The 15,471-nt window shown below is 38.8% G+C and overlaps 1 protein-coding gene across 9 annotated transcripts in view; it reads right to left on the reverse strand.

Moving 5' to 3' along the window:
• The window catches only part of inaE (inactivation no afterpotential E), a 58,445-nt gene that overhangs the window by 5,710 nt on the left and 37,264 nt on the right, over positions 1–15,471 (reverse strand). For 8 of the 9 annotated variants that reach the window (XM_034334963.2, XM_034334961.2, XM_034334960.2 and 5 more), the window contains 11 exons: positions 12,167–12,378; positions 8,643–8,744; positions 8,082–8,268; positions 7,702–7,786; positions 6,816–7,144; positions 6,061–6,256; positions 4,789–4,977; positions 4,278–4,568; positions 3,666–3,895; positions 3,366–3,389; positions 2,839–2,971 (listed from right to left, as the gene is read on the reverse strand). In XM_034334963.2, coding sequence (XP_034190854.1) covers positions 2,839–2,971; positions 3,366–3,389; positions 3,666–3,895; positions 4,278–4,568; positions 4,789–4,977; positions 6,061–6,256; positions 6,816–7,144; positions 7,702–7,786; positions 8,082–8,268; positions 8,643–8,744; positions 12,167–12,378 — 1,978 coding nt within the window. The remainder of the gene's footprint in view (positions 1–2,838; positions 2,972–3,365; positions 3,390–3,665; positions 3,896–4,277; positions 4,569–4,788; positions 4,978–6,060; positions 6,257–6,815; positions 7,145–7,701; positions 7,787–8,081; positions 8,269–8,642; positions 8,745–12,166; positions 12,379–15,471) is intronic. The other variant, XM_034334964.2, reaches the window with a different exon arrangement.

A 15,471-nucleotide genomic window follows, 5' to 3' on the forward strand; every position in this document is an offset into this window, starting at 1 on the left:
ATATTTTCGTAGATATTTAGTAAGAACTGTCAAAACTTCGAAGAGAGCTGAGGGGTAAACGAGGCTTTATCGCCAAAAATCCTTTTAGGAACTTTCTTCTCTAATCAAGAATAAGCATTGGCAAAAATTTCAGAAAAATCGGAGGGTTGTCGCTTTCGGAACTTTATCCCAATGCGTAAAATGCGAACAAATTTGACAATTTAACTATCATGCAAAGCGAAAACATACAAATCATTTCTCGTAATCGCACTCGTCGCTGTAATCTTAGCAATGGATACAGGAAAGTGAGCTGAAATTAAATAAAATGAAATTTAATAATTCGAGGCGCAAAGCGATTAATAAGCACTAGCAAAATAGAGGTGTAACAACAATAAAGTACAAAACAAAAGTACTAAGTATACGTATATTTAATTTCTTTATGCATGTATTATTTATCATTTTTGTTTCGAGTTAAACAATGAAGGTTTTAGTAATTGTAACAGGTATAAATAATACATGATTTACATTACTTTACTTATCTCCGATATTAACATTTATTTTGAAATGCATCAGGCATAGAATTAAAAAGCGAAATCTAATAAATATATAATTAACAAAACTTTTATCGTATAAAGTAGCGTACATACGGAATCACGTTGTTATAACGTGCAATCAAAACGACCAGCAGAAGATTAATATATTACATTATTTACATAAGACATGATATGTAAATTTGACATATATTTTACAAATTACATTTTGTTTCCTGTTAAAAACTCTTTAACGATTGCCAAGTTTATCAGTCGTTTTGGATGCAATGAAAACTTCAAAAAACTCAAAAGGAAGATAAAATAACAAAACAAGTATACAAAATTATGCAGTTACAAATATAATCGTTTGCAAACGTTACGATAAACCATGCAGTGTCGAAAGCATGCGTATCAGCTACTTCATCGACTTAAGCAACAAAGAAAAATAAATAAAACCAAGGTGTAATCATCGACACTTTAGCTCTGAATAATCCCACTTTACATTAAACAAATGTCATTAATATTGTCATTAATGACATTAATCTCGAATAAAAACAATATAATATAAAAGAATTAAATAAAACCAGCAATAATAACGCTAATAACAATACAAAAATTAAGATTCTACTCTATTATAAATTCATGTAAATACATTCTTATTTACTATTTATTCTGTTCTTACAAAGATAATATTTTTACCAGCCCAGAACAAATGATAAATACATGTATAATTACATAATTGTTTGAAACATTCGGTTGTGAAAATTTCATTCTTCGCGCCGCGGGGTTGCGCGTGTAACGGTCAGACAGACGGCTCATCAGTGGTAACCAAAATTAGTCATTTCAAATAATATAGCTTTCGCACTGTCAAATATTTTCGACACAACTGAATCATCTTCGACACGACTAGATGAAACACCAAGTCCTTCGAACTTTGTACCCCGAACCCTGTGACCGAACGTATAAAAGCAGGCCACAAACAGAATAAAGGCTCAGATTATTTCTCACTCTCAAACGAAGTTCATCGTGTCATTTATTTCGCCACGAGCAAGTATCTACGGATATTGCACGCTAGGCGTATTATCCATCAATGTTACGTTTTCCTCGTAACACACGGTTAACCAAAAAATATGAATGGTACCATCTAGCGGAGGTGCTCCGGACTGGCTCCTGATAGCTAGAGAACATGAGAGTAGAGGAGGTATCTGGTAGTTCAGTGTGCGACAAGGAGAACACTATATTGTGAGATAAGGATAGATATATGTAACTCCCAGCGAGAACACAAGAACACTATATTAGGAGACAAGGATAGATATATGTAACTCCCACCCTCTAGGACGTTATCCAGGAGTAGGCATATAACGCTCCACCCCTCTCGTAACCCTATTGGTCGAAATTACACACGTCTGTCCTCGTCACGCGACATACTCTCCTTGTCGCACACTGGACTGTCGAATACCTCCTCCACTTTTATGTTCTCTAGCTACCAGGAGTCAGTTCAGAGCACTTTCACTAGATGGTGTTATTCACACGTTCGACTTACCGACAAGATGCAGCAGCGCGAAGAATTGAATTCAACCACCGCAATGTTTGAGAAAAGACTACCACTACAACCACATCAGCTATGGTTTCTTAACCAATCTATATATAACAATGTACAGAGATATTGTACAATAAATTAACTGTAAAACTCTTTCATCAGTCGAACGGTAAAAATCGTTAAAACGAGTGAATATTTAACGAAAAGATTCCGTCATATAAAATATGTCTTGGAACAGTGTCACTGGTTTCATTCTCTCACTGGGTCACGTAATTTTATTAGAATGTTTCTATTGCATTATAAAAATTATATAGAATTATTTTCTCCATTAACTGCAGCCTACACCTTTTTATATGGCTTTGAAATTAATTATGAAATGAGAAGCACCTATACCAATTGTTTTATTCATTTACCGGAGCTTCTATATATCAATCCCTTGTTCCTATTAAATCAACAACTTGCAAAGAAAGTATTTAGTAAACAATTCCGTCAACAGAATCTAAATTACGTGTCCTTCGGTTCGTGTATCTCAACATTAACCACAATCGTGTCGTTACACGTTACCGTGTCACTGGGTGTTGTTTGAGTTTGCGTACTGGTGGTATCGCAATTAATCACCACGTGTCCGTTACTTTCTACACTGGCTACTACGTTTAGAGGCTTGTCCTCTTCCTTCGTGACATCGGGATCGTCGGTCGTTTCCTCCAAGATCTCGTAATTACCCGGCTTTATCGAGGACATTCGGCTAACCGGCGTGTGCAACCTCTTTATCGAATCAGCCTGGCTTACCTTATTCAACGCTTTCAGCATATTGTCCGGCATATGGTCCTGTATCATCACCGGGCTTATCAACACCTCGTCGAAGTCGCAAGGGCCTGCCCACAATGCTTGATACACCGGTTCTTGTTTATGCAACACTCGCCTGAAATCCAATGAAAAAAATGAACTTCAAGAATTCTGGATGAACCTTTGACACGTATCAAATGTTGAACCCTTTCTGCTAATAAGTCGCTACGCGGGCAACATGCAATAAGATGCATTTATCGACTGAAATATTTAAAAACCGGCTTTTTACACCATATCAGAGTACTTCAATTAATACATCACTACGTATCTTAGCTAAGATTTTTACTCATGCATATACAATAGAAAAATTTGAACGGTAGTTCTTCTGAAATAGAACAATCAAACAGTGTGGTAGCTGTATTAGGAGAAGAAAAGTGTAGGACAGAGATCCAAGGTACGCATGCGGGCATATCCCCAAGATGCAGTTACCTAGGGTAGCCCTGAAAATGCAAACTTTTCGATAAACGTACCTCCAGCGTCGCTCATACTTTTGCCTAAAAACGCAAAATATCGTCGATTAAAGTTCGCTTTTTATTTCATCTATGAAGCTTGTTCAAACAACACAAATGAAGTTTAACACGTTGATTGCCACGGTGGAAACATTCATACGCGGTACACGGTGAAGTTCGATAAAAATTTAATTGAATTATATTCGTCGAACCAGCGGTGATTGCCGATGCACTAAACGTGTTAAAACGCATCCGCTGCGGTACAGGACACACAGGTCCCGTATCAGCAAACGTGTTCAAATGAACAAACGGTCAACTTACTCTCCCTTGTTAGGATGATGGCGAACAACGTGTATGATACGACCAGGTGGATACAGAGGCCTGTGCAAAGTCAACGCGATGCTGGAGTCGCTCGGCACAACAGTCTGGGAACGTGCTAGGTCCTTGTCTCTTTGATATTCGCTAATACAACCGCCAGCCTCTAAATTTGCAGCCGAGGTTGGGGTGGAACCGCAACCGCAACACATCACCGAGCACGCTATCGTTTTCCACTGAAACGAATATCACGATTGATGGAGAATTTCTGATAAACCGTTGCGGGGATACTTATCGTTTCTATGTACCATCAGCTGGTAATGCCTTTTGAAAAATTATGAATCTAATTTCAAACAGGAAGAAGAGGAACTTAACGACTATCCCTAATTAAGTTATTAATAAAGTCTTTTCCTTGAAATGTCTCAATTAATATAGCTGTATCTAATGTTGTAGGTTTCTTATAGCTCTCTACAGTAAAATCTGTTTATACCTATACTTGTTCAAAACACTCCACATACGTCTAAGAATTCTCAATTCATTATCTCTGTAGACTTCTTCAAATATGAAAGGATATAAACAGATTTTACTATGTACGGTCGTATACGATAGAAGACATACTTTCGGATCGACGCTCCTTTTTATAGCATTGATAAGATCGGCTCTTAAGCTCTCCATCTGTCTAAGGCCTATCCTAGGTACAACATCCTTCCCGACTACTACGGACGTAATAAATTCCTGCGTGTATTGCTGAGCTGGCATGCTCAAGAGACCGCCCGGTGGAGCGAACGAAAAGCATACCAAGTCTGGATAGTCTTGTTTAAGCAAAATCGCTAGGATAGCCGCTGTGCCAGCTCCCAAGGAATGGCCAACCAGTGTCAAACCGAATTGATGTGTCCCCCTCGATGGATCCTGTAAGATGAATTTGAAATATTTTCAATTTCAACAAATAGAGAAATCATTATTTTATTTGCTAAGAAAATTGCATTTCAGATGTTTTTACTTTTATCAACGTTACAGGGTTTATCGTTTAAACTATGCAACGAGCGCAACGATAAACGTAATTATTCGCTGACGTCTGGGTAAAAGGCATTTGCATTTGAGGTAACGATAACGCGAAATAAATGCGTACCTTGGCAAACGCACGAGAAATAATTTCTTCTTCGAGCAACTTTTTTCGAATATATTCAGCTGCTTGGACCATCCCTTTGTGGCCGAGCCAGTCATCTCTCGGCGGTGACAATGGCAACACTTCACCCTCCGCGTTCAAGTCCGTTAATACGTCCTTCATGCTGAGAGTTCCTCGTATACTAACGACAACCTTTGAAAAGAGCAAACATGAAATTAGTAATTAACTCGTTCTCAAACTCGCAGGAGTTCGGAGTTAAGCAATTGTTCAACCCAGTAATTTGGTGCAAATTTCGCGAAATTATAATTCAGACGGAGATGATGGTTGATTGTATTGAACTTTTTGATACAGTTAAACATACAGGGTGTTCGACAACAGGTGGGAGTTTTTTAAGGGGTGATTCTAGGGATCAAAATAGGACGAAAATCAAGAATGACGAAATAGCGTTTACAGCTTTGTTTTCCAGTACGTTTAAAAATTCGAGTAAAAGGCGCCTAAAACCTGCGGTCTGCCCAGTACCGACGACTGAACGTCAGGTCAGCAGGAGTGGGTACAGTCATAACCAAGAATTATTGAATAGTAGAAACTTATCTCGTGCTATTCTGTTTCTCGGTACTGCAGCATTCGGCTTTCTCTTCTTGGTTATGACTGTAACCGGTCCTGCTAACCTGACGTTCAGTCGTTGTTGCTGGGCGGATTGCAGGTTTCAGGCGCTTTTTACTCGAATTTTTAAACGTTAATTACTGAAGAACAAAGCCGCAAACGCTATTTCGTCATTCTTGATTTTCGTCTTATTCTGATCCCTAGATTCACCCCTTAAAAAATCTCCCACCTGTTGTCGAACAACAGCTGTATAATATGTATGACAACGTTAAAATGAAATTTTCTATCATTTTTCATGTGAAATATTTAATCAACCGTGAGAGGGGCAAATATTTAAACAAATATTGAAAACGTTCTCTCGAAAGACTTCCTCTAATATTAAAAAAAAAATCAATTAATCCACGTTGTTCGTAATTAAATTTCAAATTATTTTTGACGGATTCGCCGTACAGAACAGTGGCACACTTAATCGCTAAAAAGTTCATCAAAATATTCACATACTCATTAAGCTTTTGAGATTTCATTGAATTAATACCACCGTTCGTGGACGAAATCGTCGTTTAAAAGGATCTGTACGTAAGGTGCTCCCGACTCGTAATTCTACTCTAATCAATCGGCATTTATAGAATTAATCCGATCGGTGCATGCGAATCAATGAGGAACGCGCGAAACCTTTTTCTTCGTGTAATCGAGCGCGACGAAGAACGGCGTCTCACCGACGTCGACGTGGAAGGTCGCGTAAATGACTTCCACCTCGGCGAGCTCGACCATCTTCTTCAACGCCGCATAATTGCACTTGCAACAATTGTCCTCCACAATGGTCGCCTCATTTTGGTGACCGCCGCAAGGGAAACAACCGCATCGTAATCTACGACAGGATTTCATTGCACTGTTATTTCTCAGTATTTCAGTATTTCGTGCCGTGTTACAAATTAACAACGTGTTTACTGACGCATTTCTCGGACTTTTTATAACATTTATTTTCTTGCAAAATTATTAATTTTATGATCTTTTATACAGGGTGTTAAAAAATACCCTGAAGACCTCTACACCGCTGGATAGATCACGAAAAATTGAAGTGAAAAGTTCTGTAACATTTTTCAAGGTATTTTTTAACATCCTGTATAAATTTAATATCCAAAGGTCATGCACTCTTCTGGTTAGATTATAAAAATTTTATCGTTTATAAGAAATTATCACTGAAATAAGTGGTGTGATAAAAAAAAATCAATCCAGGATACCTGATCGTATACAATAAAAAAACAAAACGAGTATAGCAGCTCCAATTACGATAAAAATATCAGATTCAATTAAAAGCTGTTCAATTAAATCATTTCACAGGATGATGATCACATCGTTGAAAATCAATTAATCGGTAACGCCGATACCGCAACGACATAAGCACCACGCAATCCTGACGACATTACCTTGTACACAACTGACAAAGGCCGGTCGAATGACTAACGAGGAACATGGGCCAACCATAAGCAGCTAGGGCGAAGTGCATGTAATGTATGGCCAACTGAAAGTGACCTAGATCACCGTCCTCGGTCAAGGACAAGAATTTGGTGCGAGGAGTAACTGGCACCCCTGATAGAAACTCGTACGTATCGTTTTTCCTTTGCTTCACTATCAGTTCCCTCTCGACTTTCTGGAACTTCCTCAATAATACCAGACCGGCGACCACGTCCGATGGAACCACGTCAAGGTCGCGAAAGAAATCGCTCAGTAGCCTGGCAATGTCCGTGAACGAATTCTAGGAAAAGAATTGTTTTTATTGGAAACGTCAGCTGCTTCTGTCGAATCGGTGTAAAAGGATCGTTCGGCTCGAAATGAAATTATACGCTTCTGAAATGGATTTCATTTGTATCGGATCGTTTCAAAAGTTTTTTGCGTACTTTCTTCATTTTCGTTCGCGATATCCAGTCGATAATTTTAATCTTAAAATGAACAATTTTTTTCATGATTAAAATAATGCCTACAAAGATCTCTGAAATAACCTGACAAAAATAAATGGCAGTATAGGTTTCTATTTTCCTTGTATCAAATTTTGTAGTGTTAAAGCTCTTAAGCTTCAGAATGATATTTTCGATGAAAACTTATAATTGAAAGAAAACTTTGAGCAGCTGTGTTCATTCTTCTGATCGATCTCGTTAAGTCCCTGCCAAGTTTAATGCTTTCGTTGCGGAATTAGACTTAAATAAGATCGGTTTAATTAATAGAAATTACATAAGCGATAGAGACGGATGTAAATAAAGGAAAAGCAATTTTGAAGCTATAACGCTGTTGATTTATCTTATTTTAAACACTTACTCGACTTCTGTCGGAATTGCCCATGCAGCAGAATAAAAGCCTGCACCTGTTGTCCCAACTATCCTGATATGCACGTATTACCTTTCTATAAAAGTGGAATTTTAACCATTTTAATGAGAAAAAGTTACTTGCATTATAAATATAATTCATTGTCGCATAGAAAATTTAATTTACTAAATAATAGGATGTAATTTTAAAAATTATGTAATAGATAGGATTTATCTTAAATTGGAAATTTCTTAATAAAACTGATATAATAAGAAGCTCTTGTAACAAAAGTGCGATGCAAACAGTGCCTTGAAAATAGTAAAAGGCTCACAGTGGAAGTGGATGGTAATAAGTCGGACGGTGCAACCAAAGCGAGAATCACAAGCAGTTACCTTTGACGCCAATTTCTGTTTCTGCTTCCGCTCCGATTGTAATGCAATTTACCGCATCTTGATTCCGCCTCCCTCATACTGCGTTGGTATTTCTTCATTTTGACCCAGGATCTACCTGCGGCATCGTACGTGCACCACACTGTTACAATCACCGATGCCAGTACACACCAATTCGATATCACTAAACCTGTGAATTAAATAAACTTCAAATCTAACCATTTTTATTGGAAAAATGAAACGTTTCATTGCAGATGAAACAGCTATTTTCCTGATATAAAAATTTCTTCAGGATAAAATTGAACTAAAATGAAATTTTCATAGCGGAGAATGTATAAAATTCACTTAGTACAGAGTTCCTGGTGTTCAAGTTTAATTTAGTTAACGTGGAAATTTCTTATCATGAATTTTCTTATTTACGTAAAGTTTGCTTTCTCCGGAAAGTTACTCAGGTAGAGTTTCTCGTTCGTTGAAAATTTACCAGGTAAAATTGAAACAGTTCAAGTTTGATACTATGGATTTCAAGGAATACGAGATCTCAAGTTTTCTGTAAGAAATACTTACCTAACGTTACATCGTTCATTCGATCGACGGGGCAGGTTTGGTAGTAACGTACCAACCATGTTACACCCGCGCACAACCATCCAGTCTCTATCAGCATTAGAACTGAAATAAATACAATTGCCTTTTGTTGAGAAAATATTTTCCATTTTACTCATCGATGTGACTGAAGAAAATAACGAAGGTGTGTATAGATCACAGAAAATCGAAGGTTTCTTAAAGCAAACGTCTATTTTCCGATCACAAATGGTTGCCATTTATTGTTGAAAGGAAAATACGTCAGCGCGAATGTCGTAACTTCATACCGGAAAAGAATCGAAGGTATTGACAGTGCTTTCTTCAAGCATCGAGTCGATAGCGTTTCTCTACAAAGGAACGCCCACAATGCAGTTTTTTTCTTTTTTTTTTTTTCATGATTTTTACCTCACAACGAATACATCCGACCTAATTAGCCGACACGACTGTGCAGATAACACATAATTATTTCCTATGCGATGAGCAAACTTTCGATTCAATTTCCACTCCAATTCGCGGCTGCATTCAAGGAACGTTTCTATTCCGTGGCTTCCGGTCGGGACCGAAAATTCACTGCGCGATAATCGAGATTCTTTCAACAATTTTCACGGTTGCTTTCGGGAAACATTCTGGTCGGAAGCTGGAAGACGTGCCTGTCGAAATCAGGCCGGTGAAATTGAAGAAAGAAAAATACAAGCCGCAACTACGGTGGCCCGACACTCGCCACGCATCCGACCAATCAGCTGTACGTGATCGAAATTTCTATCAAGTTCTTTCTCGGTGCAATGGAACGCTCGATGAACACCAGACTCCAGTTGGAATCGGTCCAAAACCGTTAAATACGCGCCGCTGCATGTGTCTTGTTGGAGAACAGACAGGATTCAAATAATTCTTTGTACATATACAGGGTGTCCCAGACAAACAGTTACAGAGCTCTTATTCGGTAGTTAATGTTTTGGTCGAAGTGAAAAATCTTTTGCATTATTAATGCCTTTAATAAAAGTTCAAGAGATATGATGTTCAAGTTTTGTTTTTTAAATGGAACCATATATTTTTTTTCAGATCATGTAATAGTGATTCTCAAGACGAATTTATTAAGCTTTAATGTGTACACTTGATTTTAATTAGTTTTCAAGATATAACGTTTACAAATTTCCCGATTTTCAGTAGATACGTCTCGGTTGAGTGGCAAGTCGTAAAAGCGGCCCTATTGTTGCGGTTTCTTATTCTTTGGGTCTGCCGTTCCTAGCGTAGACCCCCGCTATGGCACTTACCGCAATAATAGGGCAGCTTTTACGACTTGCCACTCAAACCAAGATATATCTACTGAAAATTGGGAAATTTGTAAATGTTATATCTTGAAAACTAATTAAAATCGAGTGTATACATTTATAGGTTTTCTTAATTCTACGTGCCTAAACTAATTGTAAACGGTAATTATAAAATGAATAAAATGGATTCGTCGCAGATTCGTCGCAGGGCACGTCTATTCCCCTTACGTCGTCGTCGTCGACTGGCTGTCGATTTTTTATGATCAGTCGCGTCGCGGACCCCCTGCGACCCCCCTGCCATCAGCAGTAAAATCCAGAATATTCTGGAATACATCTTTTATTTCCTACACATTAAAGCTTAATGAATTCGTCATGAGAAGCACTATTACATGATCTGAAAAAAAATATATGGTTCCATATAAAAAACAAAACTTGACCATCATATCTCTTAAACTAATAATATAAATAAATTTTCATTCACGCCAAAACATGGGCCCCCTTGTACCGTGCAATTTCCATATGAACAATTTTTCTTATCATCAATAGTTACGAAATAAAACGTCTGTCACACTTTAGCGCGGACACACAGTATATAAATCGACGTGCAACGTGCTGACCCATCGAGGATAATTTAACATGCGCGTGTACTAGATGAAACGGAGCGACGAGGAAATTAACGAGGGTGTTTCAGTCGATTCAATTCTCTTACCTTTGAAATTTCGTGACAAAAGGTTTCCATTGCAAATAGTCCACTTTGGGAATAAACAGCTGGTTTGTTTTCGTATGTGCTTGAATTTTTTGGTACTTCTAAGGTTTTTCCTTGGTACTTATCTTTTATTCAACGTGCAGACTTTCTTTTATTAAAGGAAACAAGAATCGTGAGTTTAGCTGAATTAGGGACACGAGCAAGGTCCGTATATTCTTCTTGTAATAAATTTTTACTGATGATATTTTGGGATCTTCATGGAAGAAATTAGAATTTTCAATGTACCCGTTGGGATAAGCAGAGTAATCGAACATTCGAAGTTCGAAATGCTTCGATTTGCAAATTTTCCTACTTTGAAAATTTATCCCAAGTTTGAAAAAATTTCGGAAAATTTGGAAAATTCTAAGGATAAAAGTCGTAAAATTTCTATTTAGATAAGAAAGACGCGTATTAGCATAATGGACGATTAAAGAGTCACCGAAGAAAAGAAGCATGCCACAAAAAAGGAAAAGAGGAAAGTAAGAACTACGCGATTCTTTATTTTCTGATGGCTAAGAAGACAGAAAATTTCACGCCAGTCTTCGTGCAACCAAAGAGAAGACCAAAAGGCAGAAGACGAAAAGTTAAGACGTTCTTTTATACTACTCGAGAGACTTTCTTAGAAACAAAGCAATATAACGGATGAAAAAAATGGACGAATTTCTTTGTCTGAAAATAACATCTGTTTTATAAGATGGATCGTTAAAGACGTTAAAAATGACAAGTTAATGCTTCAAATTTGCTATTTTAAACTAATAGTGTGATTTTAGTGGAATTTAAGAAAAAATTCACGAACAAAATTCTGTTCCATCGTGGGTGATCCTCCATTACGATCGAGGATTTGCGATTAAATCCTGCCTCTTATTAATATTCTCCCCTCGTTCTGGGAAGATTGGACGAGCCGATAAGGGAGAAGTGGCTTTCCGTTGCCATAGATGAAGCTTCCGTTAACGAACCCCATAGTGAACCTTTAAATTGGTCACGATTCCGCTGACAGATCCATCATGGACCATAGCAAATGCATCGTTACCGATTTTAATATTCGATTGACAACGCGATGATTAATGCGTTGTTCACAACAGATTCGTTAGGAAGCTACGGTAGATATTCTAACAAGGTGGACGCGTTAAACCATACCCTCGTCATTGTTCCATAGATGGTAATTTTCGATATCGAACGGTGTATCTAGGAAATTTCCAACATTTAATACCGCAACTCGGTGGTTTTCGGTTCCCTGTCATACGAGCTAATGGTTCTCCGTTATGGATATCAGAATTCGATGGGTTTCAATTTCAAATACACTGTTGATCGCAATTTCGAATAGCGCGATTCCATGAATTTCGAACACATTGATCAGATAATTTTCACTTGACCAGATATTAGATTCGATAAATTGTTATTTCATTAACAAAATTATCAAATATTTTATTCATATTTTACCTTCTACGTGCAATTGCAAATTTGTTAAAAAAGAAAAATGTGTTATATTCGCTTACAAAGTCGAACGTAGAGAATGTATTGCATAGGCGCCCTCGCCGCAGTGTCCAAGATGCTTCCCCGTGTAGCCAGGAAGCAGATGGAAAATTCCACCATCATGGAGATCACGAAAATGGCCAAGTATCCCACGATATATTCCCAGAGTAGGAGGATGCACGTAACACTGCGATCCCATTCGAGAATCCCCAGCAGAACGCACAGCACTGTCACCCTATAACAGAAACGATAAGAACTTTCATGAAAAGGACTTGCCTCTATAGCAGCAACATCACGAATATCCCGTTAGTTATCGAACTGTGACCAAAATACATTTTAATTGACAATTTTTATCGCATCTGTAGGCGTTTAGTGGAGGGGGAAAGAGGATTTCGTCTGCCCGGACGCCTTTAGTTCGGGCCGGGGACCGCTAGGTGGCGGCGAAATGATTGGTGACAATGTTCTCGCAGGCAGTCGCCCGGCATGCAGTTCGAATATACAGGGTGATCCTCCCGCTGCCGGACACAAAGGAACACTGGCGACAATGAACCCCTTGACTGCACCATGAAGAGGTCCGCATTGTCACGTACAGTGCACCGTTCAGATGTTGCAGAGGCTAAGGAATGCGGGTACGATTGGTCAGAGGTTTTTAGTCACGCCTAATGCACACGCATTCTAGACCGTCGCGCGTTATTGGTCGAAACGCTCACACATACTAAGCCCGCCGCTTGCACACCGCAAAGTCAAGTGGTGTGGGTGCGTAACGACGTTGGGATTAGGCGGGACAGACCGAGGAATCACTCCTTAGCCTCCGCAACATCTCATCGGTGCACTGTACTAGCGGGGACCTACCCGGGCCGAGACGACTCTTTATGTCTTCATGGTGCGGTCAAGGGGTTTATTGTCGCCAGTTCCTTTGTGTCCGGCTGCGAGAGAATCACCCTGTATAGAAGTTCCGAATTGCGGTATGATAGGTGTCTGAGGCCGAGAGGACCACAAAGGTGCCGTTCTGGGCCTTGCAGCCAGCTCCAGCGGTGTCATGTACCAACCCCTCCTCCTCGTGGTGTGGTCCGGGCACCGGTTATTCCGATGGCAAACGAGGCTCTGGGGGCGTGAAGCACCTTGTAGATGTAGTTACTAACCCACTCAGGTTAGTTTGTTAAAGTAGAAGCGTCCTAGACCAAAATTCCTTAGACGCCGACAAAGAGTCAAGTGTTGGGTTTTTTCGCACCCGTGCAATGATTGGTCAACCCAAGAGCGAATTTGTTCAACCCCGCGCCACTTGGTTGGATGATGGCTGCTGGAGGTGGACTTTTAGCGCAATTACGCCATTTAAAATCGCCGGTATAAGTGCAAACTTCGGAACGGCAGAGCGGGCTTTTAGCCCCACTAGGCTCACTTACACAATGATCTGTCTAGGGCAGGAATCGTCTGTTGTCAGCCCCACTGAACGAGTCTGACAAACGATCTCGAGACGAAACGCCTTTTTCTCCCCTCTCCTACACTTCACTCTCCTTATTCAAATTTCCAAATTTACTTTCATAGATGCCTGTCTGGTGCCATTATTAAGTACCATTTTAAAACTTATCGATAATAGAAGATTAAAGTAATTTTCAAATAATTATATTAACATGAATTGAAGCGTACTCATCGTCAGTTTAAATATTTGAAAGGCTGATGTGGCATTCATAATTCAAAGAAGGGTTAATCATATCGATATGGTATAGTGTTTAGAGAGTAAAACGAGAACAGCATATTGCGAGCACCGGCTATGTTTATAGTTCGTTTTGAAGGTTCCTTGTAGTTCTAAAACCCACCTGACATTTACTAACCCTCTCTAAATTCATTTCATCCGCATCGTATTTTATCGTTGACTTACAGTCCAATATTTATAGTGCACTCGCCCGAACGAGCTGCACATTTTAATAAAATCCCAACTGAAAGGGGAAACATCAAACGGTCCATTTTACTTTCGAAATTGTACAGCCTGTAGTACAACACTTAGCATCTTTTTCCATCCCAAAAATTAACAGGGTGTGAATAAATACGCGGGTCGCTTTATACGAACTAAAGCGTCCTTTAGATCTCTTTTTTTATCAAGCACAAAGGAATAAAAGTTAATTCAACACATTTCGGCTACTCTGGTAATCTCCGAGTGACGTCAACGCTTTTTTCTCGTCGGAAAGCACGCTTTTAGAAGATTAAATTGACGCTGGTCAGAATATTTCTTAACAGTTAAAGGAACCAAGGAGTACTTTAGGAAGTAATTGTGTATTGGATCTAAAACTCGATGAAACTTCTCGGTACTTTTCTCGCGTAAAGCCGTCGTTTCGAAAGGGGGAAGGCAAGTTTCCTCGTACCGGAAGGCAGAGAATTTTGCAGCCATACAAAATGAGTTTTGGAGCCTCGTTAATGTCGGCCCCAATCGCAAAGTTCGCGTAATTCCCTTCAATCACTCGTTCCAGTGCAACGATTCGTAACGAATCGCGATTGGAATAATTATCGGAAATTATTTCTTACCCTGCTGTGAAACAGCGTAATTGCGTGACTATTTGGCTGGTGAATCAAGTACTTACGCTTTCGATTGGTACGTTAAAAGATCAATGAAAGTTGCAAATGATCGGCGATTTAAGTTAAATGAAAAATGTTTGTGAAGAAAAATTGAAAACAAAATTTTTGCTTAAAAATATAATATATTCTTTTTTAACTAGTTAAGGTGGACTCTAAATGATTTTTTTAATTTTTTAATTATCGCAAGCCTATTTTGAATCCTCATTTAAAATCCCTTGTCTCGTGAAAAAGGTCGTTCATTTCACGAAATCTCTTCAGCACGGCAACGAGGAACGAGATAAAACGTGCCAAGCAGCTATGAATGAGAGTTACACAGTTGTAGTTTAATAATGCAACGTGTGCATCGTGTTCTGCAGATAGAGGTCCCAAGAGATATGACCGATCGTCATGCTTCACCGTCTGTTAGCCACTTCAGAACACGAGCTCGACAATCTTGTAGCACGGTACACGGCGACCAAAGCAGAAAATGAACGTGTTACAATTTCAAACGAGAGTGAACTCATTTTGCACTGATGATTCACTGATACCATGTTACTATTTATTTTCTTATTAAATACTCTGATTACATATTTTATCATTCTAGAAATGAGATCTTTTTTTCCATAGACGACTTTAAATTACAAGCAACGTGTAATAATTTAGTTAACGCTTTGATCGCCACAGTAGAAAGAGTCTACGTATAGTCGGACACATTATAATTGCAGCAATTTTGCCAAATTAAGCTTCTAATTTTCTACTTTGAATGAATAAAATAATT

This window comes from Osmia lignaria, chromosome 14 (genome assembly GCF_051020975.1).
Source record: "Osmia lignaria lignaria isolate PbOS001 chromosome 14, iyOsmLign1, whole genome shotgun sequence".
Classification (NCBI taxonomy): domain Eukaryota; kingdom Metazoa; phylum Arthropoda; class Insecta; order Hymenoptera; family Megachilidae; genus Osmia; species Osmia lignaria.